Below are 19,351 nucleotides of genomic sequence, written 5' to 3' on the forward strand. Positions count from 1 at the left end.
TCTCTTGAAGGTTGCTTCAGTTATTAACATCAACCCCAATACAACTCACTCCACAGGCAGCTGCCATTCTCACACTGCTCTACTTAGGCTGAATAGCAGCACCATTAAGTATCTTGACTTTGTCTTTGCTGTGGTGAGTAACAGATTTTTCTAAAGTTAGGTTCATTCTCTTAGAAACACATCTGAAAGTCTAAATAATTGCATGGGGAGGGGGGGATATTTAGCTTTATTTTCCAGTTCTACAGTACTCAATTATAAAGTGTAGTCCATTCATCCCTCAGAGTCTGTGCAGTGGTTTGTGGACTGGACTCTTACATTAATGTTCACCAAGAGTGGCCATTTTGCCATTATACAGACTCTAGGGTAGGAGCAAGAATTAACTCACATCAAAAAAACACAATTGTCTAATCTATCCATATATAAGTAATTTCCATGATAATTTTTTCTCTGTTATTGGTTAGGTGATGCTCATGTTTTTTTATGATACTATTTTAAGCCATTTGGAGGCTATATTATTTGTAGTAGTGTCAGTAATAAAAATAGGTAACATCTATTGAGTACTATGTACAAAGCTCTGTGTAATTGTGTATATGAATTCATTAAATCAGGACAATTTATAATGGCAGCATTCAGGTTTTTGTTGTTGATCAAGAGCTGAAACCTAAACAGAAGGTTTTGGGTTAAGCATACCTGTTCTACTTCTTGCTAGCATAAATTAATCATTGGGGACCTTTATTTCCACCTTCTCAGAAGCAATTATTATTCCCATAATTTCTTTGAGGGGACGTATGTGTGAACATGTTGTGGCAAATGAGACTGGTGGAATAGAAGATAGCTCTAAGTGAGGGAAAATGTTGAACCACCAACTATTCTCAAACTAAAAATATTGTATAATTAGATAAAAACCAATTCTGCTTTTAAATCAGATTACTGTGTTTGGGGATGGGGAAATAATCTCAATATCTGATATATAAAAAGTAGGTATGTTGTTATTTCATATGTGAACTTGGTATTTTGAATCTAAAGCACATTTTTCTCTTTAGAATATATGCCTAGTAATTGAGGATTACATTTAAATGCTTACATTTTGGAAAGGTTTACAAAAATCTTCCTTTTTCCAGCATTCAAATAATTCCTCTGTTAAAGTACCATGTGACCAGTGAATTACTATTGAAAATGTCTAATTAAACTTGTCCTCTCCATTATGTCTGTGCTTCGATTATTCCCAAAATGGGGATGATAACAGCACCTATTGCATAGGAGTGTTGTAATTACTCAGGGAAGCATCATATGTAAAGTTTTAAGAACAATGCTGGGCACTTAGTAAGTGCTCAAATGCTAGCATAAAAATTTGAGATTATGCCTATTTTCTAACTATTGTTATTTATGCTGTTGCTCTGTCGAATACCCCTTTTCCTGCTTGTTTGCTAAGAGAATCCTGCCCGGTTCAAAATGCCCCATCACTAAGCTGGCATTACTTTTTCTCCTCCCTTAGTTGGAAGTGATTTCTCTCCTATTTTCATGACTTCTTACTTTCTTTTTTGTAATATGGTTATTTATGTGTTTACCTTGCCTTCCCAGGCAGATTGCTAACAGGGTGAAGGCGGGATTGAAGTGTGGTTCATTTTGGTAGCTCCTGCCGTACTCGCACTCTGAAATTATTAGAATGACTGGCTGATCAGATGAGTACTTTAGAAAGATAATAACAGTGAAAAGGAAAGATTAGGGCTGGAGGGGCTGAAAGGCAGGGAGCCCACTTAAGAGGCTGCTATGATGCAGGCTGGAGGTGGTGAGGTCTCAGCAAGTGACAGGAGGAATAAAATTGAGGCCATAAATCTTCAAGTGTCTGAGATCCACATGACTACACCTGTGCTCCAAAAGTTGGAAAGAAAATACAGAGGAAAGGGGTTTCTGTCAGATTATGAGTTCTCTTTTACTTAGTTACAGTTTATGCTACAGCATGGTTTCTTCTTCTGTGTAATAGTGTTAGATTGCTTTTCTTCTGTGGATATTAACTGTATCTGTTATCTGTAGACAGCTGTGATATGTTAATTAACTGGAAGCTCTTTTTCAAACAGAAAAATGAAAACCGATTTTATCTGAAGGAAGTGAACGTCAGCATGTATTTGGTTAATGGCTCCGGTAAGCGAAGCATTGGCCTGGGGAAAAAGACTGTGGGTTACCCTGAAGGATTAGAAATTACAGCGGTCTTATTACCAAATTGCACCTTATTTAATGAAATAGAAGATGCTATGTAAAAAGTGTGTCTTGATCATACCTTAAAATCAGTAACTTAGAACTATGATGTTCTTTTTCTGTATCCCATCTTTTCAAAGTATGGTAGATAATAATTAAGGATGTGACTGATTTTTAGACTATAGAAACATCTATGGAAAGATAAGGGAACCTAGTGATTGCAAGAATTGCTTTTTGTGGGTTGATCTTGTCCCCCAGGCTCCCATGCTTCACTGAAAAACCCTGAGGACTGTTCCTTTTTTTTTTTTTTTTTTTTTTTTTGAGACAGGGTCTCGCTCTGTGCCCAGGCTAGACTGCAGGGGCGTGACCACAGCTCAATCCCAGGTTCAAGCCAACCACCCACCTTAGCCTCCCAAGTAGCTGGGACTACAGCTGTGCACCATCATGCCCAGTTAATTTTTTTTTCTTTTTTTTTTTGTATTTTTTGTAGAGACAGGGTTTTGCCATGTTCCCCCAGGCTGGTCTTGATCTCCTGGGCTCATGTGATCTGCCCACCTTGGCTTCCCAAAGTGCTGGAATTACAGGCGTGAGCCACTGTGCCTGGCCAACTTTCCCATTTTTGATGTTGATAGGATAAGAAGTTACTAACCTGTTTCTTTTCTTTGAAGTTTTCAGCATTGCAAATAACAATCTCAGCTACTGGGATGCCCCCCTGGGAAGTTCTTATATGTGCAACAAAGAGCAGACTGTTTCAGTGTCTGGAGCATTTCAGATAAATACCTTTGATCTAAGGGTTCAGCCTTTCAATGTGACACAAGGAAAGTATTCTACAGGTAAGAATCAAGCAAACTTCATTAATAATTTATGTTCTTATGTTGACTGATAGGTGGCTTTTCCTTTGAATCACAGACATTTAAACGTTGAAATAGAGGAATATGAATTCACCAGAGGTCTCATAGCCTTGAGCAAATTGTGCACCTCTATATTTGGCTCATCATTTTGCTCAACCGAGATGTTTTTGTGATCTTAAAATCATTTGCAAAAAAGTTCTTAAAGCTAAAAACTGATAGAAGCTTTAAGTGAGCTTTGTTTGAGGTATGGGTTTTAGTTTGTAGAGAAGATGGCACTTGGGAGCGGCAGCTTTGAGCATGTTGCATCTGCTTCCTGAGGCCGTCTTCTCACTGGAAACATTTTCACACCTGAATGAAAGCAGTTTGGTCTGATTTTGTTAAGACAAAAGATAAAAGAGTGGTAGCAAAGCCTCAAATATCATGAACTATGTTTTTACAAGCCAAAACGATCTGGAGAGTTTTCAAAGCATGTGCCAGTGTGAATGAGGCTTTTTGAAGATCACTCAGGGCTAATGGTAGTATTTATTAGATTTTTAATGAAACCCTTGTGAAGGTTCATTATAATGTGTTCATACGAATATGAAAGACATATTTGGCATTATAAGATTAAAATTTGCATGAAGAAAAAAGCACGTAAAATTCCTTAATTGACTTGTCGTTTTAAGCCCATTACCTAAAATTGGGGGTTTGTGGATCACAACTCTGTTGAGCAGAGCTATTCCAGTCATCCACATCCTTTTCAACCATTAATTCTATGGTTTGAAAGGAAATGTGGAAGCTGTGTTTAGAAGCGAATATACTGTGAGCCATTCGACTGCTTTTGCAGTGGTGTTGAATACCTAGTCTGACTTGGTTAGGCCACAATAAATTGGGCTCTCGACCCTACCATTCTTGTGGTTAAAGACGTTAGTTACACTTTAAAAACATTTTCAAGAATTCATTTTCCCTCTTGCCTGTTTTGCTTATGTACTTCAATTATTTTGATCCTTTACTAGCTTTATTTTTGGACTTTTTATTTGGCTCCCCTTCATTACTCCCCTAATTTTAAGACCAGTTTTGTGTTTACAGTTTAAAATCATTTGTAGTATTAGTATCACTTCAGGACGGTTTATCTAGTCAACTGTAATAGAGATGAGCTGTGCTCTTTCTCTCACTTTGAAACTTTGGTTTTTATGTACGTAGAATTAAAAATATCACCCAAAGAGACATACAACATTTAATACTGATATTGAATGTATAATCTATTCGTGGAACTAGGTTCTTGGCTGTGGGTACCTATAAATACAACACATAGGTAATATTTGACTGTAAGGGAAAGAAATAGAATTGCAATAAGGCAGAAGAGTGTTGATTGGATTTTACTGGATCAGACTACTTTCTAGAAATAGAAAAAAATAGCCCCTTTAGGCTGCCAACCCTGACCAGATAAGAAATGCAGTAAGCACACTCAAATTAGTAAGAGGTCCCAGTTTCTTGACTTTGCAACCACTAAAATTGTATGTTCTAAGTCACGATCTGCAAACTTTAAAGTTCCAAACAGTAAGTGTTTTAGGCTTTGGGGCCATATGGTCTCTGTCACAACTATTCAAGTCTGCTGTTGTAGCACGAAAACAGCAACACATAAACAGATGATGGGCTGGGTTCCAATAAAACCTTATTTATGGACACTGGAATTTGAATTTTATATGCTCTCATGAGTCACAAAATATTTTTTTCAACCATTTAAAAATGTAAAAGCCCTTTTTAGCTCTTGGACCAGATTTGGCCCATGGGCTACAGCTTGCTGACCCCTAACTCTAAAGGGGCTCCAGAGCCAGCCTGGCTATTTTCATCACATGATACCTTCCTGATCCTGTTTCTACTTTCCCAAAAGACATTCATGCTACCACTGAGAGGCTAATCTGGCTATGTAAAAGTGGGCTAGATTAGCTCCCTTAATTTCTGATAAAGTAATACTCCTATTTTGGAAAGGACTTGGAATATAAACAAACATATACGTGTGTATATATGTATATGCAAACATATATATCATATATAATGTGTGCATTATATATCATGTATATAATGTGTGCATTATATATCATGTGTGATGTGTGCATTATATATATCATGATATATATTATGAGCTGTGTTTATAGATGTAAATGAATATACATATATTCATCTATATGAATATCTACATATATACACATAAACAAATGAAAGAACAAAGTAAGTCTTGGAATTTTAATTCTAGAACAGTTCTCCATTTTCTATAGCTTTATCATAAAAATATACCTGTCTTAGTTACTTGAAGTTGATCTTGTAAGAACATTTCTGACTTTTAAATCAACATCTTTTACTTTAGGACATTGTTTTGTGATTATACTCATTATTTGTTACACACTTTTTCTCACCTACAGCCCAAGAGTGTTCGCTGGATGATGACACCATTCTAATCCCAATTATAGTTGGTGCTGGTCTTTCAGGCTTGATTATCGTTATAGTGATTGCTTACATAATTGGCAGAAGAAAAAGTTATGCTGGATATCAGACTCTGTAACACTAATCAATATGTGATCTCTGTTACAAAAGAAAAAAGCAAGTACAAGTTCCAACATGCAATACTGGTCAATTTAAGGTATATTTAGTTGCAGTCCGGCTCTTTAGAATGGGTGGTGTGGGGGATTTCAAACTTAAACAAAAAACTATCAACTACAAATTAGTTGCCTGACTTTGGTTTCTCCAACCAAGCAATTTAAAACTTATTTTTACAGCAAAAGATGTGCAAAATCACTGAATTATAGGTTCTGTTTTACTGTCTTGAATTAGTATTTCAGTGTTTTCATTTGAGACATTCAGACTAAAAATACACAGTTTAGAAAAAACAATTTTTGAAAAAGAGATTTTTTTTTTTCCCTGCATGTAGTTGAGTTGGAACAACATGTTCTACAGTGGATTTGTACTTGCTCCTTTTGCTCTTTTTTTTGTGATTTTTGTTTGCAGGTTAACTTAGCTACTTTGGCATTGCTGCATATTTGACCTATGAGAGATATACTAGTAGATTTGAACAGGGGCTGGTATTATTATGTTCTTAGCAATAAATGCTTTTCTAATGCTTTTTGAATACATTTGTATTTATGTGGCTGTAATGACAAAAGATACAAAAGCTTTTTAAAATTTAGAGTAGGTATTAATCTTATTATTTAATCCTTTTTTAAAAAAACTGGATATTTCAATCTTTTAAATTGCAATATACAAGACTATTCCAACGGGGCATTTCAATCCGTTTTTTAGGTGCTTTAGAGATAATTGCTTGCCAGTGCCAATTGAGGGCATTAGTACTTTGTGCTCATAAATTGGCCTCTGTATGCAGTACTAAAATTAATGCAGATTTCTCTTTAGCCTTCCAATATTTCTTGTTGGTAGTGATGTATTTTATTATTTTCTTTTTCTTAAGAAATGCCAGTGTGTCCTAGAACCTAGATAACGAAGTGCACTTACACTTATAAAATAACTTGCATCTAGGCTGGGCGTGGCGGCTCATGCCTGTAATCCCAGCACTCTGGGAGGCCGAGGCGGGTGGATCACTTGAGGCCAGGAGTTTGAGACCAGCCTGGCCAACATGGTAAAACCCCGTCTCTGTTAAAAATACAAAAACTTAAATGGGCGTGGTGGCGGGTGCCTGTAATCCCAGCTACTCGGAAGGCTGAGGCAGGAGAATCGCTTGAATCCGGGAGGCAGAGGTTGTGGTGAGCTGAGATCGCACCATTGCACTCCAGCCTGGGCAACAAAAGCAAAACTCCGTCTCAAAAAAAAAAAAAAAAGCAAAAAAAAAAACAAAAAAACAAAAAAAAAACTTGCATCTAACCCAAAAGTCTTGGTCTTCTCTTAATCCATTAAAAAGTTGTTCTTTGTTTCCAGCTTGCATTGATTGCTACAACAGTACTAATTTGGCTTTCACATTTAAATGGTTCTGTGCTAATCAAAACTTTCATTGTTATTATTCGTTATGGTAGAATCATTATTAATTCATGTGCTTTGTGTTCAGTTTTGTGCTCTGAGAGATGCACCAATTGTCAAATTACCGTGCACCACCTAATTTTATAGGAGAAAGCAAAATACATCAGCTTGATAGTTAACACATCAAATATTTCTTGCTGCTTCTAGGAGAACTTCTTTGGTGTGTGTTGGAATGGCAGAGCAAATATTAAAATTGTTAATATGCAGCCACATATGGAAGGTTCCTTTGGTTTTTTTTTTTTGTTTTTTTTTTTTGGTGGGGGGATTATGTGCCTCCCATTCACTAGAAAATGTCTGGGTTCCAAAGTATTGATATTGAATGGATCAATACACACACACAGACACACACACATATATATATATACACACACATATCTAGGCAGTTGCATGCTAGCATGTGTATTTTTATAACAATATAACTGAGTTATATTGGAATTACAAATATTTTCTGTCACTTAAATTTGCCCTTTATTTAGCCTGAAAACCTTTATGGCTCAAGATCAGATTCCTGACTAACCCCTGTCTTAGAGCTACAGCGAGCTGCGTTACCAGCTTAAAACACTTCTTAAAGATTAAATATAAATGTGATTTTTCAAAATCATTTTTTATTTAAACTTTGTTTTAGTGTAAAATTGTTAACCTTATAAGATGGATAATGCGTATAAGAATGTAGGCCTTAACTATTTCACATGAGTCAAAACAAAGCAGCTTTAAAAAAATAATTGGAAGCACAAGTGCGTGGCACTGACTGAATGCTGTTACTATTTCTAAAAGTTTCTACATTCAGATTATATGCCTGATTCATAGTAAAATACCTCTAATAAACACTGTTTTATAGAAAACCTGACTTCAGTGAATATTTTTGTATTTTACATGGGCCAGTTTATACACTGCTATTTACACTATTATTTCCTATAGCTACGTGTTCTTTGTACCTTTTGTAGTTTTATTTGTATTACTGGATTCATACCTTGATGGTAACCCTCTATTTGGTTTTGGGTGTTTTTCATGTTTTAGCATTTGTATAAAGAAACTGGTCCATGTAAATACTTCCCATGTTTTCTTCCTCAAATGTTTAAACCACTAGTTGATGTATGGTATCTTTAGATATTTGCCTGTCTGTTTATTCAAAATTGCTTCTAAAACAATAAAGATTCTTTTATTTCTTAAGGCAATTTGCTCACATTTTTTCCCGTTGGTTAAAGTCAAGATTTTATATGCTACATAATGGCAATTTCTTTCAAATGGAAAAACTTTGGAAATGTTTAGAAGTAGAACTAAATTATTTGCAAAATGTTCTGATGTTCTGTCTGTGTATTACTATCTGGAAGAATGATCCCATACATAAGCCTTGACTGATGGTAGGCAGGCTACAGAATAAAATTCACTTGGGAAGTGTTTTATAAAATATAAAAATAGATTCCCTGGAGGATTTAACGTAGTAGGTCTAATGAGGAGGGAGAGACAGAGAGAGAGAGAGAGAGAGAGAGAGAGAGAGAGAGTGTGTGTGTGTGTGTGTGTGTGTGTGTGTGTGTGTGTGTGTGTAAGCTCCCCTGCTAAACCTGATGCATAGTCAGTTAGGGAACCAGTGATCTAGAATAGTTATTTCATAATAAAAGCTTCAGAATATCTCTCTGTACATTTTTCTCAATTCCTAAGTTGAGGTTGATATTTAATATCTCTACATAGTAGCTTTACATTGCAGCCATACATACTGAGCTATTGATCTGAACCAACGTAGAATTGTGTGCAGTCTCTCTCTTACTTAGATCACCCTAAAATACTTGAGCCTTCCAGTTTCCATATACGAATAGTTTCCTAGTCACCTTACTATATCACATGAGAAAACTTAGCAATATAGGTGGTAACTTTTCTCTGAATTACCCAGTTAAGCCATGTGAACGCCTGTTAGTCATCACAGCTGCAAACTCTGCAGTTAACTACCATTGTCTTTGGCCAAATTGTTTAACTTCTAGTGTCTCAATTTCTTCATCCAGTGGGTGGGGACTTTAAAATCCTGCTACTCATTTCTTTGAATGATAATTTGCATTTCAGAGGAATGCATCTTAGTATTTCATACATCTTAGTATTTTAGAAGGAATCTGGTAAGAAGCTACTTGTTACGTATCAAGAACATACTATAAGTTCAGTGTAAAATGTACCACTTAAGTTTCCTGCAGTTTTTCAGTAGGAATTCTTATCAGACTCGGACATTTTTAAGATTATAGTATTTCATCTGTTTATTTAGATAGATAATGTTAACTTGTCTTGGGCTCATCTTCCACCCATCTCCTTTTCTTTTACCCTGGCAGCTAACTTTCTGCGTTAATAATTACCATTTCTTGTCCTTGAAACTGGTATACATATTCATGAATGATACTGAGTAGCTTCACGAATCTTTTCAGATGCATGTGATTTACTTAACACAGTTTGATTATAGATATAAAATGTATATAACAAATAAGATGTCACCTAAGAATGTGCTTAATGTTGATTCTTCCAAAAGAAGTTTTGACTCAATTGTTTTTTTGTTTGTTTTGTTTTGTTTTGTTTGAGATGGAGTCTTGCTCTATTGCCCTGGCTGGAGTGTGTATAGTGGTGCGATCTCAGCTCACTGCAACCTCCGCCTCCCAGGTTCAAGCAATTCTTGTGCCTCAGCCTCCCAAGTAGCTGGGATTACAGACGAGTGCCACCATACCTGGCTACCTTTTGTATTTTTTTTAGTAGAGATGGGGTTTTGCCATGTTGGCTAGGCTGGTCTCGAATTCCTGACCTCAAGTGATCCGCCTGCCTCGGCCTCCTGAAGTGCTGGGATTATAGGCGTGAGCCACTGTGCCTGGCCTCAATTGGTTTTTAAGAGAAATTGTATTAGTTTTTGTTGTAAATGTATACCTCAGCTTTCCAGTTCTTGTGTTGAAAATTGTATTTGAAAAATGTCTGAACTGGTAGAAAATTGAAGATTAACAGCATTTTTAATCTACATGAAACTTCTTATTGAAATTTTAGTGGCCATGGAACTTTTTAAACTTTAAAAATCTTTATTGCTTCTGTGGCTATTAAATTCTTCTGCAAATACACTTTTCCCCAGAAGCATTTTCAATACAGCGTTAAGTATACATTAGGCAAGTAGATCAGGTCAAAATGACATATAGGATGAGATTTTCTTTTCTTCAGAATGTGATCCCATTAAAGTTACTGTTTTACCAAAATTTTTTCCATTAACTAAATAATTTTTAAAGGTTGAATTCATACAATCAATAATTATTATAAATTAATATTTCACATACTAATTGAGAGCATTTTAAGTAAGTGACAGTATCTAGAAAGATCTTTGTATTAGCGGAATTGCCTTTTTGAGCTACTCTGGGAATATTTGTCTTACATGAAAGCCTTATTGGCAGTATTTATGAAAGTCGTTTCAGTACTAGGTCAAATACCCAATTTGGGAAAGAGAGAACTATGAGTCTGTTGCCAGAATAAGAAATTAATCTACTAATGAATTTTTTAAAAACCAAGTTATATTAAACCCACGGCATAATACTTTATGGTACATGTCACCTAATAGTTTATGGGCTGGGTGGTAATTTGGGAAATTGTAGGGGAGGTGCTAACTGGGGACTCTTAACACCATCTATTCACAGGTCACATCTGGCAACCTCAGCTATCTGGATTCTTAACAGATCCAAGAAGCCAGTAAAAGAAATAATGGAACTGGCAGCCAAAGTCAATGTCAGGAAAGTTCATAAACTCCAGGGTTGCATTTTGTTCCTAGTTATTGCCCCAGAGGCTAGTAGGGGGTGCGTGGAAAGCTTGGCACATTTCTTGAATGCAAGCACAATCAGAATTGCCATGCAGCCTATTTGTCCTATCTTTGGTACAATTCTAATAAGCTTAGTTATCTGATTTATCAGTCCCTAATAGACTGCAAGCTAGGCAGAGCACTAGGGCAACAAGACACAGGAAATGGGAAATAGAAGTAGCAGTTAACATCCTTCCTGCAAGTGTATCCATCTGTATCATTCCTTCCTCCTCTCCAGTCTCAGAGTAGGTTTTCCTTTCCTGGTTAAACTGAGGCAAACAGTTATGTCATCAAGGCCCATTTATATCTCTTTTCCCATTACTGAGTGACCCCAGATTGTTATGTATTGAGTTCTTATGTCTTATGCTTTTGGAATCCCATTTCTCTTGCCTTGTAGGAGAACTTGTACCAAAGCGTCTTCTGTCGATTGCTAATGGCTCTTTCCCTCATCCTATTTAAGTTCTTCTAACCTGAAGCTATCCTTTCTCATCCCTATGTCCCCCTTCTAATTACCTCCCTTTTGTCCTGTCTTAATCATTCTAAACTTCTCAAAATGAGTATTGTATTCGTTACCCTGCCCAAGTTCTTGATGTCCTAACCAATCACTTCCCATTCCCTCTTAAACCTGTAGCAATTTTACTCATATCTCCCACCCTTCATATTGCTAGAGGCAATGGACATGTTTCAAAGCTCTCTAATATTATTTGCTGTCTTTCCACCCTAATTGAAACTTTCCATCCTTGGCTCCTCTGGTGCCATTTTCTACCTGCCCTTTTACATCTTTTTCCTACTCCATTGTCTATTCCACAGGTATTGGTGTTCCCAAGGGTTTTTGTCTGTGGTCCTCTTTTTATTCTACTTCCCCTTACTGAGAAATGTTCTTGCCCCATGTTTTAACTACCACTTAGGTTCATATAGCCACTTGGTTAGGACATAGTCTTTTTTTTTTTTTTTTTTTTTTTTTTTTTTTTGAGATGGGTTCTTGATATGTTGCCCAGGCTGGGTCTTAAACTCCTGGGCTCAAACAGTTCTCCCATCTCAGCTTCCCAAGTAGCTAGGACTATAGGCGTAAGCCACCACGCTCAACTAAGGACACGGGTATCTTAAACTCACATATCCAAAACTGAGCATCTCTCTCTTCCACGTATCCTTTTCACCCCCTGTTCCATATAACTACAAAAAACTGAAATGCATATATTCTTCCTCTTTTATAGGCTGGCACCAGCATCTACATAATCAGTCAAGTGTGGAATTGGAAACCATTCTATTATCTCCTCCTTCTACATCCCCTACATCCATTTGGCCAATTTTGCCTTCTAATTTGATCTCCAGTCTGTACCTTCCGCTTTTCTTCTGCACTTCATTAATCCAGCTCAGGACAATATTATTGGTTACCTGGACTCTAGTGATAGAGATGCCCCCTACCTTACTACCTCCATCTGCCATAACTTCTGAAATGAAATCTTGCTTAATATCCTGCTGCTGAATTTTTTTTTTCATCAGGATAAGGCCAAACTACCTAAGAGCATATAGGACCTTTGTGACCTGGGTCCCTGTACACTTTTTCTGCCTTCTGTCCAGCCAAAATACCTTTGATCCATTGTTCTGGCTATGCCAACCTGCTTGCGTTTCCCTTGAAGTGCTGTGTCTTTTTACTCTCCATATTTTTGTCTGTGCTATTTCTTATACCTGGAATGCCCTTCCCCCATTACTTGCATCGTTAATTCCTATTCATCCTTAAAATCTCAGCTGAAGTGTCACCTTTTCAAAGTGTGTCTTATGTAATAAGGCTGAGCTTGAGTGTGCCTCTGAAATTTTTCCATGGCACTTTGTGTTGCCTGCTCCTACCACAACACATTTTGAAATTATAACCACTGATTTTTCTTGTCTGACTCTCACACTAGGACTGAGCATCTTGAGGCAAACAGTTGTGTCATCAGGGCCCGCTTATATCTCTTTTCCCATTAGTAAATGACCCCAGATTGTAATGTATTGAGTTCTTATGTCTGCTTTGTATAGTTGTTCATTCAGTGAGTTAATATTTAACAATCTGCAATATTTGAAGCACTGTGCTTCTTCGACATCATAACAGTTTGCCTCTGAAAGCTCATGGCCTGATCATCAAGGCAAGGCTAATTATATTTGTTCATTATGTTCTGTTTAAGAAATCTGGGAAGTATGTGACCATGTTATACATTTTTCATCCAAAATGACTGCATTTTTACTTGGTACTTAAAAGTGTATTATTTGGTTATTTGGAAAATCACTTTTGTGGAACATCTCATTTGCTGATAATGAATGCCAATGACTTGTTACCTTGGTATAAGAAAACAAAATATGCATGTTAGGAAGTGCTGTCATTTTACTCAAAATACACAGATTTGAAAGTTTGTCACTGTTTCTGTTCTCAATTGTCCTTTCTCCACATCTAGCTCAAGACTGCAGTGCAGATGACGACAACTTCCTTGTGCCCATAGCAGTGGGAGCAGCCTTGGCAGGAGTACTTATTCTAGTGTTGCTGGCTTATTTTATTGGTCTCAAGCGCCATCATGCTGGATATGAGCAATTTTAGAATCTGCAACCTGATTGATTATATAAAAATACATGCAAATAACAAGGTTTTCTTACCTCTCAGTTGTTGAAACACTTTGCTTCTTAAAATTGATATGTTGAAACTTTAATTTTATCAATCCCAGCATTTTGATATCAGTCTTTATTAATAAAACCTGTTCTCTTTAATAAGCTTAAAATCCAAAGTGTCATATTTACTGATCCTGGAGACAAACTTGTTCAAAGGAACATCGATGTGCAATGTTTTAAGGTCTATCTTAAGAAGCCTTGGCCAAATTTTGATCCTAACTTTGAAGTATGCATTGAACTTATTAACATGGCCATTATAAGAATAAAATATGTAGTTGTGTCTTAATGGAATTAATAAATATCGTTTCACGACTGGTATTCTGTTTCAGTGTATAAGAACTATAGTGATTTAAACTCATCAATGTGCCTTTGTATAAAGTTAATTAAATAAATATTGATGTGGTATAAATACCCATCAGATGTGCTTAAACTTGGTTTTCAGTTGAATAAAGTAGAGAATGTCCTCAGGACCATCAGCATTTTAAAGGTTATGTGACTTCTGCTGATTTCTCTGAGTTTAAGTTAAGCATGAAGTTAGTACCTCAGGCTTGTGATTTTTTCCCTAGGGATGATACAGACCCAAGAGGCTACAACAGAACTTAAACTGGCTTCATAATTAGAGTTTTTAAGAGAATTGTTTGTGTTTCAGCAATATAGACTGAAAAGATTCAAGCATATTTAACCACTTGCTTTTTTGTTTCTTGTTTTGTTCTTCTTTGGATGCCTGATTAGTATTGAAAGATAGAAATATTCTATGAACTAATTAGGACAGATTGTGTTGTGTTTCTCTACCTCATCTGGTTGATCTCTGGAGCATTAAAATCTATTTAGTGTTGTCATCAGAGTGGTACTTATGAAATGTAAGCTAACAGCAATCTCAGAAGGGAGGCAGTGAAGCAATAGCAACTAGGCTCTTGTTTCTTCAAGATGGCCCCTGTGGGACAGTGCATAGATAGGGTTGTAAAGAGAAGCTTTTGGCATTAAAATGAACTAGATAATCAGCCCTTGTTGAAGCATATTCTGTGGTATAAGAGTGGCACAGATATGAAACATAGATAAAGAAGGAAGATTAATAGACTAGAAGACTTCCACGTTGAAGTATTATTAACCCATTGTATGTATATATGGGCATGATCAGAGTTTCTATAACTTCCTGATTAACAATACAGTGTATCTTGTTACCCAGCTCTCAGTCTTTGAGAGCTTTCAGTAAAATATAGTAAGTTCTTTCAACATAGGCTAATGTGTGGTTACTGAAATGAGTGTTATGTACTCAGAACCGTAGCAACATTTTTATGAATGGCAAAAGTACAAGAGGAGGAAAAGTTAAAATTAGAAGAAAAGTACAAGTCATTGCTTAATCATAAATCACACCAGATAACACATTTTGTTAATTTCATTAGCTATTACCGGAAATGACCTTAACGATTATTTACAGAAAGGGGAGTGAAATTCATTGAGGTTCCATATCAAGTGGGCAACAAAACTATTATTAGCATTTTGATTAAAACTGCCCCTAATGAAATCTAGTCACGCAACAGTAAAACAACAGCTGGTTTACACTTGAAATTATGAGATCAGAATTGGGCACTTTGGGCTTCCATACTATGTTTTGCTTAAGTTTCTTTTTTAATACTAATATGGACTTTTTCAATAGTAATATACCAAAACACTCCTATTTTAATCTCTGTTTGCTACTTCAAAACCTAATCCTTCTCAGATGGGACCATGAGCATAAGAGGAAAAGAGAAGAGAAGGAACACTTGTTGACCTCCTGATGTGTATCAGGTGCTTTAGAAATAAAATTGTATTTAATCCTCAAATACCTTATGGGTATTATCCCCCTCTTACAGATGAGGAAAGTGAGGCCCAGTTTAAATAACTTGCCCAAGGTCCTTTGGCTAGTACTGGAAGGAGTCAAGATTTAAACTCAGTTCTGTCTGAATCCAGAACTCAAAATCTATATTGCACATGTTGCTTTCCTGGTGGTTCGGTGGAATGGACTGCAATGAATTAAATACTGCTGTTATTCTTCCGGGCCACTGCTCAGCTAAAAGTAATTGTGTATAACCTGATAGCTACCTAATGCCTGTGCAAAAATATATATATATACACATACATATATGTGTGTGTGTATATATATATACTGCATTCTTGATCCGAAGTCTTTTTTAACTTATATTTTATTACTTATACAGAATTCTTATTTATGCTTTAATTATAGGTGTAACAAAGGAGAAAGAGAGTAGGGAAATACACAGGCAGTGGTTTTAAGTGAAGATGATGGCTCCTTAACCCAGTGTCATTAGATAATCAAACCTAAAGTCTTCCCATATTAGGCAAGCACAATTCTCTATTTTGGGCCCTTCCTGTTCTTCCCTTACCTTCTGCTTTTTGTACTGAGGAATTTCGTGTGATTTTAAATAAAGCGATAATGAGATATTGAGCAAATAAAATAGAGGTAATGCTATAAAAGACTAAGCTATGTACACTTTAAAAATGCTTGTTTCTCGCATGCTTTTTACTACTTAATTGCATTCTTTACTAATTTCCTTTCCTTGCTGTCTGTTCTTTTCTAACAGCTGAAGAATGTTCTGCTGACTCTGACCTCAACTTTCTTATTCCTGTTGCAGTGGGTGTGGCCTTGGGCTTCCTTATAATTGTTGTCTTTATCTCTTATATGATTGGAAGAAGGAAAAGTCGTACTGGTTATCAGTCTGTGTAATCAATTAAATCTAGTGGGTATTTTTGTTTTGTTTTGTTTTGTTTTGTTTTCAATTAGAAGTTACGTTTCCATTGGCTAAAAGCCAGGACATGCTGTGCAATAGATTGTTTAAGATATGCAGACAAACTTGAGTTGCTAGCTAACTTGGGCATGAGTACACTTATTTAAGACAAAATATATTAGGACCAATTTTTTTTTCTTCCTTTGTTAAAGTATAATTAAAAGAAAAATTGTGGCTTAGAATATTTTAAGTAAGTAATGATTTTAGGCCCCTGGATCCAACTATGAAAGCATTTTTACTGATGTGTAATTTTATATGTTACAGTTACTTATATTTTACTACTTTGATGTTATCTGCAAAATCAAAGGTGTTAAAGAATTTAACGTGCTTCAGGAAATACATTCAAGAATATAATGGATTCATTTTCATTAGTGGCAGAAACGAAATTTGGTCCATGATAAGACTTCCTTTCCCCACCTCCTGATCAGCATTATTTAAATCTGTATTTTTTTTGTTAAGAAAGAAATGGCTTCATGATATCATATTTAATGGCAAAAGTTTGGCTGTTTTCTTCGTCACTGTTAATAGCTACTATATTTTAACAAGGAAATTTCTTTTTTTTTTTTTTCTGGAGTTTGGAATATACTGATTATCTCAGACTTGACATTTATACTGAAGGATGAAGTAAGACCTTCAGCTTTTTTTTTAAAAGGTGTTGATTTGGAACACCTGTATGGGTTATGGTTTATTAAGGTTGTGGTTTAGAAAGTTTTTTTCCCTCAGAGCCTTAACCTGTTAAGAAGGTTCATTTATCCTGCACTGAAAACAAAAACTCTATATAGTTTGTGTGCCTCCTGCACTCTCCCATTCCCTACATGAATATGCTCTAGTTGATATTTTTAATATATTGATTTCTTTTTTCTCACAGCAACAAGTGCTTACTCTAGAGGTTAGTGGGCCCTGATATGTCATCAGTCAGATGCCTGCCTAGCCAAAGCTGGACCAAGATTATTCTGTACATTTGTTGATCTTGATGTAGACTTATATCCCTGTAGGGACCGCTAATGGCTCTGGCTTCTGGAGTAAGGTACTAGAGACCGCTCATCCCCGTGTCTGCTTGATTGGTTCAGCTGTTCAATTGCACTTTTATTTGGAAGCACAGTGTTGAAGTTGTCTGGGGTTCAAATGGCTGCTTTGTACACCTGTCATTAGTGTAAGGCAGATGTTTATTTTATCAAGCTATTTTATCTCTATATTTAACTAAAAGCAAAAGTTCCCAAAGATCTGCCTTCACTTCAGAAAATATTTTTTGGATTAAAAAATTTAAGCCTAAACCTTAAATAAAGTGAGTTGGTTATTCAATCCAAGCATTAAGTCCCAATCTACCTCTCAGCACAATGCAGAAGCTCACCACTGTATTGCTGCCATTAACTCATGCCAGAACCCTTTGCCAATAACTGGAATTACAAAATTTTGTTAAAGAAAATTTATCAAGATCTTTCTTTACTGCCTTCTCTATATGTACATCTCAAAAACATGTACATCTCAAAAACATGTACACCTCAAAAACGAGTAGAAAGTTAGATTGCTCAATTACAACTCCTCTAGAACTCTACAGCTCTGACATGCAGATTCACACTCTCCTCTATTTGCTAAGTATGTAAAGAATGTTTTCTTTTAAAGTGTTCTCTTTTGAGAACAACTGCTTATTTGTTATAAAAGCATTTGGTTAAATTGATGGCATCATAAAAAACAGTGGCTTCATTTCAATACATATTTTTGAGATGATTGTCTAGAAGCCAGATTAATTAAATCCAGCTTGTGACCTTGCTAAGCATATAAATTAGAAATTCAGATACATTCAAAATTATGGGTTCATTTAAAATGTTCTACCTTTTGGGTATGAGACTAATATCACTAATTCCTCAATAGTTATCATGGCTCTATCTTAATTAATTGGAAAATATGTGTGTTTAATTCTTTGAGAATTAAAATACAGAATATTAACAGAGGATTAAAAACTGCTTCAACTCCAATAAGATAAAGGAAGCTCAAAATCTGTGAGCTGAGTGTTTAATTAGCTTTGCCTACTGGGTTCATTTTTATGTCAATACAACAGTGGATCAGACAGTACGACTTTGAACTGGTGAATGTAAAGAATTGTTTTTCACCTAAGCTGCTTTGGAAGAACTGATGCTTGCTGCTAACTAAAGTTTTGGATGTATCAATTTAGAGAACCAATTACTACCTGCAAAATAAAGCATACTGTGGTACTTCTGTTTGATCTAGTATGTGTGATTTTAGATTGATGGATTAAAAATTAATAAAGATCATACATTTCATGCCACTATGGATAACCTCATTTTTATTCTATATGCTCAGCCTTAAGAGCTTAGAGTTAATTGTATAACCAAAGTTCCTTATATTCTTGTCTCTTGGATTGTCAACAGGAATCATAGGATCTCATAGATCTGCAACTTAACCAAGTCCTGTCATTAGGAAGGCACTAGTACAGAACCTTTAGTACAGACACCTCAAATAGGGGGACCTACATAGTCATGGAAATTACAGGAAAACATCAAAAACAAAATATGGAAATCTAACAAATGTAAGAACATCTTAACAAATGTACTTTCAGCGTATGTCTGTCTGCATTGATGAACTGTACTCATTGTTGAAGTTCATTTCATTCTGAGTGAGATATACCTCAGGGATATGGTGGGGCAAGGGGACGAGCTATCCATTTTCTGAATTTCCTTTAAATTCCTTGCAATCCAGTCTAATGCTCAATTTTTATATAATTGGATAAAATGACAACACATACATAAACATACTCCTTTTTACATAAGTATTTTTGGTGGGAGAAGGAATTAGACATTGGCTCCCTCTATAGTTCCAGAATAATAGGGTTTCATTTTCTGAAAGACGTTTAATAGCTTGTAATTAAGTCAAAAAAAATGGCCTTCATAATTCTGCCACCTCAGGAGGCCTCTGAAAGAAGCACTTTAAGTTGACTGATCATCAGGAAGAGTGGTTCCATGTATGTTGCTGTGAGGGTTACAATGTATCTAGAAAGTCAATTTGGAGGGTCATCTTTTTAAGTTCAATGTGTATACTTTTTGAATGCCAGAACTGCC

At 35.9% G+C, this 19,351-nt stretch overlaps 1 protein-coding gene across 2 annotated transcripts in view; it reads left to right on the top strand.

Annotated features, from left to right (window-relative positions):
* The window catches only part of LAMP2 (lysosomal associated membrane protein 2), a 40,559-nt gene extending 22,002 nt beyond the window's left edge, over positions 1 to 18,557 (top strand). The window contains exons 6-9 of one of the 2 annotated variants that reach the window (XM_023202170.2): positions 11 to 133; positions 2,079 to 2,142; positions 2,865 to 3,029; positions 13,281 to 18,557. In XM_023202170.2, coding sequence (XP_023057938.1) covers positions 11 to 133; positions 2,079 to 2,142; positions 2,865 to 3,029; positions 13,281 to 13,420 — 492 coding nt within the window. In that variant the 3' untranslated portion in view covers positions 13,421 to 18,557. Of the gene's footprint in view, positions 1 to 10; positions 134 to 2,078; positions 2,143 to 2,864; positions 3,030 to 5,449; positions 8,225 to 13,280 lie in introns of those variants that run through there. The other variant, XM_023202169.1, reaches the window with a different exon arrangement.
* Positions 18,558 to 19,351: the final 794 nt, after the last annotated feature.

Source organism: Piliocolobus tephrosceles, chromosome 12 (genome assembly GCF_002776525.5).
Source record: "Piliocolobus tephrosceles isolate RC106 chromosome 12, ASM277652v3, whole genome shotgun sequence".
Taxonomy (NCBI): Eukaryota; Metazoa; Chordata; class Mammalia; order Primates; family Cercopithecidae; genus Piliocolobus; species Piliocolobus tephrosceles.